This window comes from Neoarius graeffei, chromosome 26 (genome assembly GCF_027579695.1).
Source record: "Neoarius graeffei isolate fNeoGra1 chromosome 26, fNeoGra1.pri, whole genome shotgun sequence".
NCBI classification, from domain to species: Eukaryota; Metazoa; Chordata; class Actinopteri; order Siluriformes; family Ariidae; genus Neoarius; species Neoarius graeffei.
In genome coordinates this window covers 20,599,361-20,615,848 of record NC_083594.1, presented here as the reverse complement: position 1 = coordinate 20,615,848, position 16,488 = coordinate 20,599,361, and the positions used below count along the sequence as shown (strand labels likewise).

Below are 16,488 nucleotides of genomic sequence, written 5' to 3'. Positions count from 1 at the left end.
CGAGCTACCAGGAAGGATACAGTAACTCATAGCAACTCTTTACAGCCATGGTGAGCAGAAAAGCATCTCAGCATGCAACAGTAGAGTAGAAGACCACACTGGGTTCCACTCCTGCCAGCCAAGAACAGGAATCTTAGACTCAAGAACAAGTGGCTGGTGAGTGGAGATCTCTATCAAATCATCTTAAAAGTCTGTTGAAGCTTCATCCATCCATAACCACTTATCCTGTGCAGGGTCGCAGGCAAGCTGGAGCCTATCCCAGCTGACTATGGGTGAGAGGCAGGGTACACCTTGGACAAGTTGCCAGATCATGCAGGAAGGATATAGTAACTCATAGCAACTCTTTACAGCCGTGGTGAGCAGAAAAGCATCTCAGCATGTAACAGTAGAGTAGAAGACCACACTAGGTTCCATTCCTGCCAGCCAAGAACAGGAATCTTAGAATCAAAAGGCTGGTGAGTGGAGATCTCTATCAAATCATCTTAAAAGTCTGTTGAAGCTTCATCCATCCATAATCCTGTACAGGGTCATAGGCAGGCAAACTAGAGCCTATCCCAGCTGACTATGGGCGAGAGGCAGGGTACACCTTGGACAAGTTGCCAGATCATGCAGGAAGGATATAGTAACTCATAGCAACTCTTTACAGCCGTGGTGAGCAGAAAAGCATCTCAGCATGTAACAGTAGAGTAGAAGACCACACTAGGTTCCATTCCTGCCAGCCAAAAACAGGAATCTTAGAATTAAAAGGCTGGTGAGTGGAGATCTCTATCAAATCATCTTAAAAGTCTGTTGAAGCTTCGTCCATTCATAATCCTGCAGAGGGTCCTATCCTAGGTGACTATGGGCAAGAGGCGGGGTGCACCCTGGACAAGTTGCCAGATCCTCACAGAGTTGACAGATAGAGACAAATAACCATTCACACCCACAGTCAATTTAGAGCCACCAATAAGCCCAAACTTCATGTCTTTGGACTGTGTGGGGGAACCCACACAAAGAAAGAAAGCATAACGTTATTCATCACACACGTGTGAAATTCCTCTCTGCATTTAACCCATCTGAAGTAGTGAACACACACGTGAGCAATGAGCACGCACACACATACCCAGAGCAGTGGGCAGCCATACTAACGGTGCCTGGGGAGCAGTTGGGAGTTAGGTGCCACGCTCAAGGGCACCTCAGCCCAAGGCCATCCCATATTAACCTAACCTGCATGTCTTTGGGAAACTGGAGCACCCAGAGGGAACCCATGTAGACACGGGGAGAACATGCAAACTCCGCACAGAAAGGCCCCTGCCGGGCGTTGGGCTCAAACCCAGAACCTTCTTGCTGTGAGGCAACCATGCTAACCACTTACACCACCGTGCCGCCCACAAGGTTGTCCAAAGTTGATGTTCTCCACACATACCCCTTTTCCACCAAATCAGTTCCAGGGCTGGTTTGGGACCAGTGCTGGTGCTGGTTCACAACTCGTTCAACTTGCAAACCAGCTGAGAACCAGTTTGCTTTTCCATAGCTTGGGGTGCTAAGGGGAGCCACGTCATTACATCACTGTATGCATCAGTTACGTCGCTGCGTTTGCATAAACCTTGGCGCGAACATCGAAGCAACAACAACACGGAGAAGAAGAAGAAGAAGCAGCAGCAACAACAACAACAATAATGGATGACTGCTGCTTTACTGCATCCATGATATCTCATCGCTTATTTAAAAATGGCACCCTCTCGCGGTCTTGCTATTGTTGTTGGTCTTAACAACTCCACCCCCGCTGACGTAAGCAGTTCTTTCCTCTAGCCCAGCAAAGAGCTGGTGCTACCCTGAAACCGGTTTTTCTGGCCCAGAGCCAGTTCTTTGTCAGTGGAAACAGAAAACCTGGTTCCAAACTAAGCACTGGCCCCGAACCAGCCCTGGAACTGATTTGGTGGAAAAGGGGTAACAGAAAGGCCCCCGTCGACTACTAGGCTCAAACCCAGAACCTTCCTGGCGTGAGATGACTGCAAACCACTACACCACCACAGAGTTGAACCAATTATTGCAAAGTTCTGGGTTCGAACCCAGCAGCCAGCGAGGGCCTTTCTGTGTGGAGTTTGCATGTTCTCCCCGTGTCTGCGTGGGTTTTCTCCAGGTGCTCTGGTTTCCTCCACAGTCCAAAGACATGCAGTTAGGTTAACGTGGGGTGGCCTTGGGCTGAAGTGCCCTTGAGCAAGGTACCTAACCCCTGACTGCTCCCCGGGCGCCGTGTGTGGCTGCCCACTGCTCTGGGTGTGTGTGTGTTCACTGCTTCAGATGGGTTAAATGCAAAGGATGAATTTCACTGTGCTTGAAGTGTGCATGTGACAAATAAAGGTTTCTTCTAACATGCACTAACTCCAGGGCGGCATGGTAGTGTAGTGGTTAGCGCTGTCGCCTCACAGCAAGAAGGTCCGGGTTTGAGCCCCGTGGCCGGCGAGGGCCTTTCTGTGCGGAGTTTGCATGTTGTCCGCGTGGGTTTCCTCCAGGTGCTCTGGTTTCCCCCACAATCCAAAGACATGCAGGTTAGGTTAACTGGTGGCTCTAAATTGACCGTAGGTGTGAATGGTTGTCTGTGTCTAATGCCGCTTTTCCACTACCAACGCAGCTGAGTTAGGTGGGGCTGTTGGAGTTGCATTTTGACTACAACCGTGCTGGCTGGAAGTGGGTGGACACATTGGGTGGAGTTAGCGAAAGTGGGTGGACGTCACGTGACGTCGTTAGGCGGCGCAAACAGTGACATCAGTGACCTTTTAAGTGGTAGTCTCACGACCCGGATAGTAAACAATAAACATGGAGTCGTTAGTGTTGCTGGTCTTGGTGCTGTGGCTTGTTGTCACCGACAATGCCAACAGATACTGGCAAGAGCGTATAGATGAGGCGAGGCGCATAAGGCTTCAGAAATTCTCGTAATTCGTAATTCTTCTTCTTCCGGGTTTACGGTGTTGACAGATCCCAGCGTGCTCGCGGGGCGTGTGTGGGCATGTGAGGACACTCCTCCTCACCAATCAGTGCACAGGGGAGTGTCTCCTCACGCCCCTAGCCTCACTCAGCTCGGTTTGGCTCGCTTCAGCCCTACTCCAAAACCGTGCGAGTTTTGGGGGCTGAGCAGGGCTGAAGCGAGCTGAGTCGTGCTGTTCTGAGGTAGTCGAAACGCGAGCCGTGTCGGGCTGAAGTGAGCTGAAAAAGGGTAGTGGAAAAGGGCCATATGTGTCAGCCCTGTGATGACCTGGCGACTTGTCCAGGGTGTACCCCGCCTTTCGCCCGTAGTCAGCTGGGATAGGCTCCAGCTTGCCGGCGACCCTGTAGAACAGGATAAAGCGGCTAGAAATAATCTCATCTCATCTCATTATTTCTAGCCGCTTTATCCTTCTACAGGGTCGCAGGCAAACTGGAGCCTATCCCAGCTGACTACGGGCGAAAGGCGGGGTACACCCTGGACAAGTCGCCAGGTCATCACAGGGCTGACACATAGACACAGACAACCATTCACACTCACGGTCAATTTAGAGTCACCAGTTAACCTAACCTGCATGTCTTTGGACTGTGGGGGAAACCGGAGCACCCGGAGGAAACCCATGCGGACACGGGGAGAACATGCAAAGTCCGCACAGAAAGGCCCTCGCCGGCCCCGGGGCTCGAACCCAGGACCTTCTTGCTGTGAGGCGACAGCGCTAACCACTACACCACCGTGCCGCCGGCTAGAAATAATGAGATGAGATATTGTTTGAGTGTTTAGTCTATGTCTAGTGCCTATCTCGAGTGTTTATATTGTTTGTTTTTTTCAATTATTTTATTTTTTATTTATTGCATTGCCTGTTTGCACCGTGGTTCAGAGAGGACTGATATTTCATCTGTGCTGTATGTCGAGCATGTATAGCATATTTGACAATAAAGTTGACTTGACTTGACTTGATGCACTAGCTCCAGTGAGGAGGGAAGGGTGCAGGGATGGACTTTGAAACTGAATTGAGACGCGTCCCTCACTATGTTCGCTCGAGCTCCTCCTATAACTGGAGCTGAGTCTCTGGCCGCCTCCCTGCTGTTAAACACCCACGGAAAGTGTCGGGGAACAGTTTCGGCTGTTCGTACCTGCAGCAGGTCTGATTAAAGCGCGCTGGGTTTGTTTTCAGGATGCACTCGGACACAGTGGACAAATCCGCGTCGCCAAGGAAACGGATCGTTTCGCGCGGGATGAGTGAAGAAGAGTCTCTTCGACACGTAATCGAGGTGAGCGAGCGGCTTCTTTGGTTGACCTGAGACTAAACTAACCCTAAAAGGGTTTTTTTTTTCCTCCTCTTTGTCAAAAAGGGTGGGGTGGGAAAAAAAAGCGAGTTTGGTTGGTTATGAATATGATTTTTTTTTTTTAAGTCTGCTGATGTGATTGATTTTCCACCAATCAGAACTGTTTCCTGTTAAAGACAAAGCTAAAATAGCGTTAAATAAAACTACAGTTGTATTCAAAGGCGTGTAACTAACGGATGCTGAAATCCGCGACACTCCTGCCTTCTCCTCCCCAAACACTCCAGCAGCAGCCGCCCGGCCTCAGCGCTGGGCTTCACAGGGTTCCTGCCGCAGCGCGCTCTGTGTTCTGCTTTAATTCCTACACAAACAGGAATGACACGCATTCCTAGTCAGTAAAATAAACTCCGCATGATATTTTAATTTGTCAGTATTTTCCAGAGAGATGAAAAGTTCGTTGCGTTGCGTTGCTCCGGTCTGTTTCGACGTGACGCTCGATTGCGTCATGACGTAAGCAAGTCATTAGCATATCAAACGACAGCCGACCTATAGGCTTTCATGAAATCAACTGAGGCGTGAACAAGGGTTTGACTCATTTACATTTTTTTTACACAGAGGCTACATCAAGGCGGCACGATGGTGTAGTGGTTAGCGCTGTCGCCTCACAGCAAGAAGGTCCTGGGTTCGAGCCCCGGCCTCAGATCACAGACACCCAAAACTTCAAGAGTCAATGACCAGACCTTAACCCAATTGAGCATACATTTCACCTCCTGAAGAGGAGACTGAAAGTAGAAACCCCCCAAAACAAACAACTGAAAGGATCTGCATTACAAGCATCACCAAAACCCTGCTTAAAACTATTGCGAACAAGGATACGCAACCAAATATTTAAATAATAGCAGCTGGTGTTGAGTGGTATATCAGATGTATTCCATTCAGCTAGCATGATACTGAACGAATCAAAAGACAAGTTCAAGATCATGCCAGCTGAATGGAATATATCTGATATACCATGGACTGTCGCCTCACAGCACTGTCGCCTCACAGCAAGAAGGTCCGGGTTCGAGCCCCGTGGCCGGCGAGGGCCTTTCTGTGCGGAGTTTGCATGTTCTCCCCGTGTCCGCGTGGGTTTCCTCCGGGTGCTCCGGTTTCCCCCACAGTCCAAAGACATGCAGGTTAGGTTAACTGGTGACTCTAAATTGAGCGTAGGTGTGAATGTGAGTGTGAATGGTTGTCTGTGTCTATGTGTCAGCCCTGTGATGACCTGGCGACTTGTCCAGGGTGTACCCCGCCTTTCACCCGTAGTCAGCTGGGATAGGCTCCAGCTTGCCTGCGACCCTGTAGAAGGATAAAGCGGCTAGAGAGAATGAGAATGAGGCTACATCAAATAGTGAGTCCTATCATACTAAACATCTCACTTTAATGCTGTATTTATTTAGCCAGTCTCAATGCCAAGAAGGTCCTGGGTTCGAGCCCAGCGGCTGATGGAGGCCTTTCTGTATGGAGTTTGCATGTTCTCCGTATGGGTGTGCTCTGGTTTCTCTGACAGTCCAAAGGCATGCCAATTTATGCTGACAACACAGTCCTCGCAGACGGCGTCTGCGTAGCCCTCCCACCTTCGCAGATGCTCTGCGCGCACCTCCCAAAAATTGTGACCACCACAGAAGCCTCGCAGACAAGAGGCCTCTGATTGGTCCACTCTACATCCGCTGTACACGCACTTCCGCTTCCCTACGTACTTCCCTGGTTTTTGTTTTCACGACCGCCATTTTTAAAAACACAAGCGAAGATGGAGCAGCACGAAGAGCGGTTGATCGAGGAAGTGAGGAAGTACGTACATCTATACGACTCCAGTTCTAGTCATTATAAGTAACCGGAGGATAAACACTCCACTAACCACACCCACCAACTACTCCTAGCGATTTCGTGACTTCGCGCCCCCTTGCGTTGTGGCGGTGAATAACATCGCGCACGCCTATTACTCCCCGCTCAACGATAAATTACAACTGTCTGCGAAAAGCTATCTGCGAAACCCTTGTAGAGGTGCATGTAAAAGTGCAGTAAAGCAGAGCTTTGATCATTGAGCCACCACTGCCCAAGTACACCTTAGAGTACAGCATAACAAAAAGCTTTTCCAGTGCAAAGTAATAAAGACAATGCAGGCACAGTGCTAAAGTGTTGAAAATCTGGAAGTAAAGCAGTAAACACATTGCGAAACAGTACATTTTATATAACCAAAAGTCTCTGTATACTTGACCCGTAACGTGTGTCTTCCTCATACTGTTCCAACAAAGTTTGAAGCACACAATTGTATAGGATGTCTTCATGTGCTGTCACATTACAACATCCCTTCCCTTAAACCTAGCCCAAACATGTTCCAGCATGACAATGCACCTGTGCACAAAGCAAGCTCCATGAAGACATGGTTCACCAAGGTTGGAGTGGTCTGCACAGAGCCCTGACCTCAACCCCACTGAACAGCTTTGGGACGAACTGGAACACTGACTGCTCCCCAGTTCTCCTCATCCAATATCAACACCTGGCCTCACTAATGCTCTTGTGGCTGAATGAGCATAAATCCCCAGAGCCACACTCCAAAATCTAGTGGAAATCCTTCTCTGAAGAGTGGAGGTTGTTGTATCAGCAAATTGGAGGACTAAATCTGGAATGGGATGTTCAGCAAGTGTTTTTGTGTCTTATGGTCTGGTCTCTACATGCTGCAGTGCGTGTTTTTTTTTTTTAAAGATTATTTTTTGGGCTTTTTCCACCTTTATTAGATAGGACAGTGTAGAGACAGGAAATGAGCGGGAGAGAGACGGGCAGGGATCGGGAAATGACCTCGGGTCGGAATCGAACCCGGGTCCCCGGATTTATGGTATGGCGCCTTATCCACCTGAGCCACGACGCCCCCATGCAGTGCGTTGTTAACGAGAGAGAAGAAAGAGGTTGTTGAGGAAACAGCTGTGTACAGTGCCTTGCAAAAGTATTCATACCCCTTGAACTCTTTCACATTTTTCCACCTTACAACCACGAACTTAAGTTTTTTTTTTATTGAGATTTTGTGATAGACCAACACAGAGTAGCAGCACATAATTGTGAAGTGAAATGAAAATGATAAATGGTCTTCAAAATTTTAAACAAATAAAAACCTGAAAAATGTGGTGTGCATTAGTATTCAGCCCCCTGCGTCAATACTTTGTAGAGCCACCTTTTGCTGCAATTACAGCTGCAAGTCTTTTATGGTATGTCTACCAGCTTTGCACATCTAGACACTGAAATTTTTGCCCATTCTTTGCAAAATAGCTCAAGCTCAGCCAGATTGGATGGAGAGCGTCTGTGAACAGCAATTTTCAAGTCTTGCCACCGATGCTCAATGGGATTTAGGTCTGGATTTTGACTGGGCCATTCTAACACATGAATATTCTTTGATCTAAACCATTCCATTGCAGCTCTGGCTGTATGTTTAGGGTCATTGTCTTGCTGGAAGGTGAATCTCCTTCCCAGTCTCAAGTCTTTTGCAGCCTCCAACAGGTTTTCTTCCAGGATTGCCCTGTATTTAGCTCCATCCATCTTCCCATCAACTCTGACCAGCTTCCCTGTCCCTGCTGAAGAAAAGCATCCCCATAGCATGATGCTGCCACCACCATGTTTCACAGTGGGGATGGTGTGTGCAGGGTGATGAGCAGTGTTACCGTAGTTTTCCGCCACACATAGTGCTTTGCATTTAGGCCAAAAAGTTCAACTTTGGTCTCATCTGACCAAAGCACCTTCTTCCACATGTTTGCTGTGTCCCCTACATGGCTTCTGGCAAACTGCAAACGGGACTTCTTATTCCTGTCTTTCAACAATGGCTTTCTTCTTGCCACTCTTCCAAAAAGGCCAGATTTGTGGAGTGTACGACTTGTAGTTGTCCTGTGCACAGATTCTCCCACCTGAGCTGTGGATTTCTGCAGCTCCTCCAGAGTGATCATGGGCCTCTTGGCTGCTTCTCTGACCAGTGCTCTCCTTGCTCGATCTGTCAGTTTAGGTGGATGGCCATGTCTTGGTAGGTTTGCAGTTGTGCCATACTTTTTCCATTTTTGAATGATGGATTGAACTGTGCTTCTTGATGTTCAGAGCTTGGCATATATTTTTTTTATAACCTAACCCTGCTTTAAACTTCTCCAGAACTTTATCCCTGACCTGTCTGGTGAGTTCTTTGGTCTTCATGATGCTGTTTGTTCTTCAGTGTTCTCTAACAAACCACTGAGGCCTTCACAGAACAAGTGTATTTATGCTGAGAGTAAATTACACACACTAGGACTCTATTAACTAATTAGATGACTTCTGAAGGCAATTGATTGCACTGGATTGTATTTAGAGGTATCAGAGTACAGGGGGCTGAATACTAATGCACACCACATTTTTCAGATTTTTGTTTAAAATTTTGAAGACCATTTATCATTTTCGCTTCACTTCACAATTATGTGCTACTCTGTGTTGGTCTAGCACAAAATCTCAATAAAAAACTTTTGTTTGTGGTTGTAAGGTGGAAAAATGTGAAAAAGTTCAAGGAGCATGAATACTTTTGCAAGGCACTGTAAGTGCTATATACTATATAATGCACCTATAATACGACGGTCACTGCAAAGTACAGGTATGCGTCGACTTACGACTGTGTTTGGTTACGACTGACCGGTCGTAAACCGATCTGGTCGTAAGTCGGCCTATGTTAAATGAACGTAAGTATATTGTGATGTGTAATGATATTGTAATCATCTTAAAGTCTTATTTTATCAACATTTTCTTATTTCATTACCTTGGCTCATTATTTGGTTTAAGTCAAACACTGCATACTACACTGCATACAGTACAATTCGTTTAATATGTGCAAAACAAAAAATATGAAATACAGGTGTGAAAAATAGAAAACATTTTAGTTTGAAACATACCAAAATACAAAACTTGGTGACCGCTGGCATCACTGGTGCTTGGCTGTGGGTCGTCTACGTCATCATCAGCTGTTGTACCGCTCAGGCTGGAGGGAGGATTTGCTCGTTTCATAAACCAGGAGCTGGGGCGGAAACTGTCATACGCTCAGCTGGGAAACACTTGCCAGTCATAACCAGACGGTTGTAAAGTCAATCGGTCGTAAGTTGCATAGGTCGTAAGTCGACGACTACCTGTATTGGAATGGCAAGGTCAATTCTTTTGTTTTTGCTCTGTCTCCAGACTCTTCTTGCGTGGAAGAAGAGTCTGGAGGCAGAAATCTTACCGTGTCTGAAATCGCTCCCTACTCACTATTTAGGGCATTGTATCGTGGGGACGCCATTTTGTAGTGTTGAAACCTTTAGTGAGGATTATTTACACCCTATATAGTGCACTCAAAGTATCCCACAATGCATCATGAAAAGTAGTGTACAACTGGTGGTCACTAACCAAAGCAATATATCCCATCATGCATTGCTGAAAGAAATCAAATTAAGTCTCAAATGTGATTTAGTAAAAGGTAGCGGCAAAGAAGAAAGTATTGAGCCTTGATTTAAAAGAACTGAAAGATGCAGGTACTTTGATTTAATGTGGGAAATGCGCGCCGTATAATATGGATTTATTTTGAAAACCCACCAGCTGACTGATCTGGCATGTTTTAATTGCGCGACGGATTAGTGCCCGAAAGCGTTTTTTCATTTTACCAATGAGCTCACTATATAGCCCTCTATATAGTAAGTAGGGAATCGTGAGCGATTTCGGACACCAGGCTAGTTTCTCGGTCGTTAGCCTGTGCTACTTGCTCTCGATAGCACTGGCTTAACCGCTTTATTAGCATTTGCTAACACTACTGTTGAACGCTACACCGGCTGGAAGGTGACTTCACTGCTGCATTGATGGCGCTGAGTCACGGGTAAGCTAGTGTTGGCCTTTGAGAATGTGTATGAATAATAATGGCTTTTTTTCCATGGTATATCAGATATATTCCATTCAGCTGGCATGATCTTGAACTTGTCTTTTGATTCGTTCAGTATCATGCTAGCTGAATGGAATACATCTGATATACCACTCAACACCAGCTGCTATTATTTAAATATTTGGTTGCGTATCCTTGTTCGCAATAGTTTTAAGCAGGGTTTTGGTGATGCTTGTAATGCAGATCCTTTCAGTTGTTTGTTTTGGGGGGTTTCTACCTTCAGTCTCCTCTTCAGGAGGTGAAATGTATGCTCAATTGGGTTAAGGTCTGGTCATTGACTCCTTGAAGTTTTGGGTGTCTGTGATCTGAGGCCCTGTCCACACGGCAACAGATTCAGGTGAATCTGATAACATTTTTTATCGTTTCGGCCTGGCGTCCACATGGCACCGGCGTTTTGGGTGCCCCAAAACGATATTTTTTGAGAACGGGTTCCAGAGTGAAAAAATCTGGCAACGGAGCCGTTGCGAAGTCGTCTGGATGAGTAGAACGGATTTGTTTACGATGACGTCACAACCACATGACTAGAACAAGCAGCACTCTCGCGCGCATCATTCGTAACAACAGAAATTGAAATTGTTTACACATTAACCTGACTGACCTGCCAGACAGACAATTTACACCTGCTTTGATGAACAGAAAGTACAGCCTTCCACACAAAGCAACAGTTACCTGACTATAATGGAGGCAGAGGGGAAAAGGGTCAGAAGACCCTTCAACAGACTGTTTTGTATGAACCACTGCATTGCATTGACGTTTGTATACAACTTTTCTTTTAAATAAACAAGTAACTGAACCATTTCTTGAATTTTTTTTTTATTGGATAAAACTGCTTTTCAAAATGTTCACACAATAAGAAAAGTTATATAAAACTATGCACACTAATAAAACTAATTTGTACACACAGAAGGCACAATTTCCTCGCGTAGTCGCAGCCATCTTCTTGTTGTTGTGTGTTTGTTCCTGTGAGTGCTTCACGCCGGGTAGAAGAAGGGGTTTATGCGTGTAACAGATGTTGTGTTGTGTTGTTCACCAGTCTTTTTATTCTGAAGAAATGAGACACAAATGCACTGCTGAGGACGGGCTGCAAACGTCCAGTGGCATTGGCGCTTACATTTCCAAAACGAACTGAAAGAGGCCAGCGCCTCGTTCCCATAACTACCTGTGCTCTTAAAGGGCCAGCACAGAATTTCCCCACCACTACACACAATGGCAAGTGGAAAAAAATAAACCCGTTACATGCGCATGCGTCCTACTACTACTTCTATTGTTCTGGTGTCTCCGATGGGACCGTCTTACAGCGCACGCAGAGGTGTGGCATGTGTATTGCATCGTTTTCAGCAAGCGTTGCCATATGGACCTGATATTTTACTGATCTGTTGCCCATGTGGATTTTTTATATATATATATATATATATATATATATATATATATATATATATATATATATATAATGTGTGTATGTATATGTGTGTATGTATGTGCTGTCAAGCGATTAAAATATTTAATCGCGATTAATGTCGCGACAGTTATAGTTAACTCGCGATTTAATTGCACATTTTTGTCACATAAACCATTTGTAATTCTCTTATCAGCATAAAAAAGTGAATGGGCTTGCTTTGTACCAATGTTTTTTTTTTTTTTTTTTTTTTTTTTTTTTTAATTGCAAAGCATAACACGTCTTGACACAGCCACTGCAAAGTGAAACCTAAGCCGAGCACCGGCGTGGGGCTAGCAAGAGAACCATGAGTGAAATGATCTACTGTTTGAGTTAGTCTACAACTCTAATCAGAGAGATAGGTTACACAGTGACGGTAGGCTTGACATGCTTGATTATAATATAAAGTACACTATTATATTAAGTTGTTCGTTGATAAATATTGCATTGAATCTGATCTTTACTGTTTCAGCTCACTTAACACATTTTGTACTTTTACACTTTCTGCCTGTTGATGCGTCGCACTGTCCAATCAGAGGCAGCCAAATTTGCATATTACAGGAAGGATTTCTGGGATAGCATTGAGTTTACAGTTCAGAGGGATCTGGCTTCTTTAGACGCTGTCTTCTTAAAACTGAATAAATATTTAAAAAGAGCCAAATTAGCCAGTCTTTTGAACGGCTCTTTTCAAAGAATGGATCACAAAGATGCGGATCCCATCAAAGAGCCATAAATCCCATGTCTACTAGCGCGCCCTGCCCGCGCTGGTTCTTGGGGGGGGCAGAGGACTCTGGCTGTGTGGGGCATTACAGTCTAGCTGCTATCGGTTTTCTAAGCAAAGTCTCTGTTCCAAGTTCCTGGCAGTTTCAAAAGCTTACGAAAAACCTACATGTCACAGAGCGTTAATCTTGCGATAAAATTATCGCTGTTAAAATTGAGTCAAGTTAACGTGACATTTTTGACTGTGTGTGTGTGTGTGTGTGTATTTTTTACCCGCTAAAAAAAATCTTGTTGTCGTGTGAATGTAGCCTGAATCTCCTGACATTTGTTGTTACTGTTACTACAATGACTCATGTGTATTTTTCTCTGTGTGTTAGGCTGAAGAGTCACCCAAGCGCTTAACTCGCCGAGACAGCAGATATGGATCTCTCAGGAGGGGAGACACAAGAGGAAGTCAGGTAATAAAGAAATCCAAGTATTGCTGTCGAATTATGGCTTTTAATGGCCACATTTTATGTTCGTTTTATATCAGGTTGAATTCCTGTGACTTGTTCAGTGTGAGTCATGAAGGGTGGTGATCGTTTGACTGCTGCTGTTGTGCAATAATGGGCTTGTCCGTATTTCTGCAGTATTTGTCATGAGAATGGATACTAGGTCATGTTATGGATGGAAATGTACCAGATTTGGCTTACAGAGCTCAGTTTAATACTTATGATCCAACATAATCGTTAAACTACATTACAGCCATTTAGCAGATGCTCTTATCCAGAGCAATGTACAACTAGTGCGCACACACCCAGTGTCTGGGGAGCAGTTGTGGGTTAAGTGCCTTGCTCAAAAGCACTTCAGCCATGAATTTTCCTGCTGGTTCAGGGAATCAACCTAGTGACCCTTTGGGCCCAAGGCTGCTGCTGCTGCTTTATCCTCCTTTGCCCTTCAACAAAAAACTGTGTTGCAGCTTGGGGAAACCTTTCACGTATTCAAATTTGGACCTTTTTCTGTTTAGTGCTGAAATGATTTGTCAGTTTCTTTCTGTTGGCTTCACGTATTTTTATGCAGTCGTTTAACACTTGTATCTGATGTCATTGAAAAGCTGTATGGAAGCACTCGTTCCTGTTTTGGCGACGTAATGGAACAAGTGCATTACAGACACGGAGTCTGTACCAGTCAAAAGTTTGGACAGGCCATTTAATTCAAGGTGTTATTTATTTATTTATTTATTTATTTATTTTTTTCCCCCATTATCTTTTATTAATTAAGACACTTCTTAATGTCTTAAAGTAATGAAGGATGTCGTTTCTCTTTACTTAGTTGAGCGGTTCTTGACATAATATGGATTACTACAGTTGTTGACTAGGGCTGTTTTATTTTACTCATTTATTATTTACTGTTTGATCTTAAATGCATTAAGAAGGTAAGAAATTAATGCACTAATTAACGTTTGACAAGGCACCTGTTAATTGAAAAGCCTTCCAGGTGACTACCTCATGAAGCTGGGTAAGATGATGCCAATAGTGTGCAAAGCACCATCAAGGTTTCATAGTTGTGATGTCTTCATTATTGTTCTACAGTGTCAAATAGTCAGAATACAGAAAAAGCCTATGAATGAGTAGGGGTGTACAAACTTTTGACTGATTCTGACTTTTTATAAAAACACTGATTCAAGGTAGCAACAGTTTTGACATCTTTAGGCAGACTGACTGTTCGTTTTTGTCACAGCTGTTGCTAAACTGACTCCTGACCCCACATGATCTTTGCATAAGGCTCGGTTTATAAAGGAGAGAACTTGGAAAAACCCTGCGTTTTTGGCCAGAATCGTATCTTTTTTTTGTAATTTTCAGCCAACATCAGACAGGTTTTTCTAGACAGTGATTCTATCCAGCCTTGTTTTGTAACACTAAATATGCCAACATTCATCATCCACCATTAACATACAAACTGTTCTTAAAGGGGAGCTGAAGACATTTTTAAACTTGCTTTATTTCTTAACGTGTTATTCAATTACGTTTTCAGTTTTACAACCCCGATTCCGAAAAAGTTGGGACAAAGTACAAACTGTAAATAAAACCGGAGTGCAATGATGTGGAAGTTAGAAAATTCCATATTTTATTCAGAATAGAACATAGATGACATATCAAATGTTTAAACTGAAAATGTATCATTTAAAGAGAAAAATTAGGTGATTTTTAAATTTCATGACGACAACAACACATCTCAAAGTTGGGACAAGGCCATGTTTACCACTGTGAGACATCCCCTTTTCTCTTTACAACAGTCTGTAAACGTCTGGGGACTGAGGAGACAAGTTGCTCAAGTTTAGGGATAGGAATGTTAACCCATTCTTGTCTAATGTAGGATTCTAGTTGCTCAACTGTCTTAGGTCTTTTTTGTCGTATCTTCCGTTTTATGATGCGCCAAATGTTTTCTATGGGTGAAAGATCTGGACTGCAGGCTGGCCAGTTCAGTACCCGGACCCTTCTTCTACGCAGCTGTGATGCTGTAATTGATGCAGTATGTGGTTTGGCATTGTCATGTTGGAAAATGCAAGGTCTTCCCTGAAAGAGACGTCGTCTGGATGGGAGCATATGTTGCTCTAGAACCTGGATATACCTTTCAGCATTGATGGTGTCTTTCCAGATGTGTAAGCTGCCCATGCCACACGCACTAATGCAACCCCATACCATCAGAGATGCAGGCTTCTGAACTGAGCGCTGATAACAACTTGGGTCGTCCTTCTCCTCTTTAGTCCGAATGACACGGCGTCCCTGATTTCCATAAAGAACTTCAAATTTTGATTCGTCTGACCACAGAACAGTTTTCCACTTTGCCACAGTCCATTTTAAATGAGCCTTGGCCCAGAGAAGATGTCTGCGCTTCTGGATCATGTTTAGATACGGCGTCGTCTTTGAACTATAGTTTTAGCTGGCAACGGCGGATGGCACGGTGAATTGTGTTCACAGATAATGTTCTCTGGAAATATTCCTGAGCCCATTTTGTGATTTCCAATACAGAAGCATGCCTGTATGTGATGCAGTGCCGTCTAAGGGCCCGAAGATCACGGGCACCCAGTATGGTTTTCCGGCCTTGACCCTTACGCACAGAGATTCTTCCAGATTCTCTGAATCTTTTGATATTATGCACTGTAGATGATGATATGTTCAAACTCTTTGCAATTTTACACTGTCAAACTCCTTTCTGATATTGCTCCACTATTTGTCGGCGCAGAATTAGGGGGATTGGTGAGCCTCTTCCCATCTTTACTTCTGAGAGCCGCTGCCACTCCAAGATGCTCTTTTTATACCCAGTCATGTTAATGACCTATTGCCAATTGACCTAATGAGTTGCAATTTGGTCCTCCAGCTGTTCCTTTTTTGTACCTTTAACTTTTCCAGCCTCTTATTGCCCAACTTTTTTGAGATGTGTTGCTGTCATGAAATTTCAAATGAGCCAATATTTGGCATGAAATTTCAAAATGTCTCACTTTCGACATTTGATATGTTGTCTATGTTCCATCAGTTTGTGAGATTTGTAAATTATTGCATTCCGTTTTTATTTACAATTTGTACTTTGTCCCAACTTTTTTGGAATCGGGGTTGTAGTAACCTTATATCGTGACTCGTATTGGCATATTATATTACACTTATCGGCCTTTTCGGTTGAATGTAGTTTCTTTGGTCCACGGAGATGTTGCTTATCCGCGCGATCGTCATGAGACCTGTGTGAGACTTCAAACATGAAGTGTCAGCGCTGCCATTTTGAAAACTGTTTATACAGCGGCCAGATCGCCATATCATTCCAATTTAGATTAATTCCGAGATTTGCCAGCTTCATCAGTGATGGAGATTATTCCATACGACTTGGAACCTTTGGTTAAATGAAGAAGAAAAAACGCTTTGGGACACTAGTCCGTTGCGCCATTATTTACGTCATTACTATCGCATGATTAAAACATGTCCAATCAGTCGGCTGGTGAGTTTTCAAAATAATAAACACGTTTTTTTTTTGTTTGTTTTCACGGTGCGGTTTCCATCAAATCCTGCACTCTGATTGGCTGGTGAGCGGGTCCGTATCCTGCGATATGGACCCTGGTTATGGACCTCTGGCGACTCGCTCGTTCACAACAATGACAAACACAGTAGAA

At 44.4% G+C, this 16,488-nt stretch overlaps 1 protein-coding gene across 1 annotated transcript in view; it reads left to right on the top strand.

Annotated features, from left to right (window-relative positions):
- Positions 1-4,039: 4,039 nt before the first annotated feature.
- Positions 4,040-16,488, top strand: part of si:ch1073-456m8.1 (uncharacterized) — a 49,443-nt gene continuing 36,994 nt past the window's right edge. The window contains exons 1-2 of the mRNA XM_060909900.1: positions 4,040-4,236; positions 12,725-12,805. Coding sequence (XP_060765883.1) covers positions 4,141-4,236; positions 12,725-12,805 — 177 coding nt within the window. The 5' untranslated portion in view covers positions 4,040-4,140. The remainder of the gene's footprint in view (positions 4,237-12,724; positions 12,806-16,488) is intronic.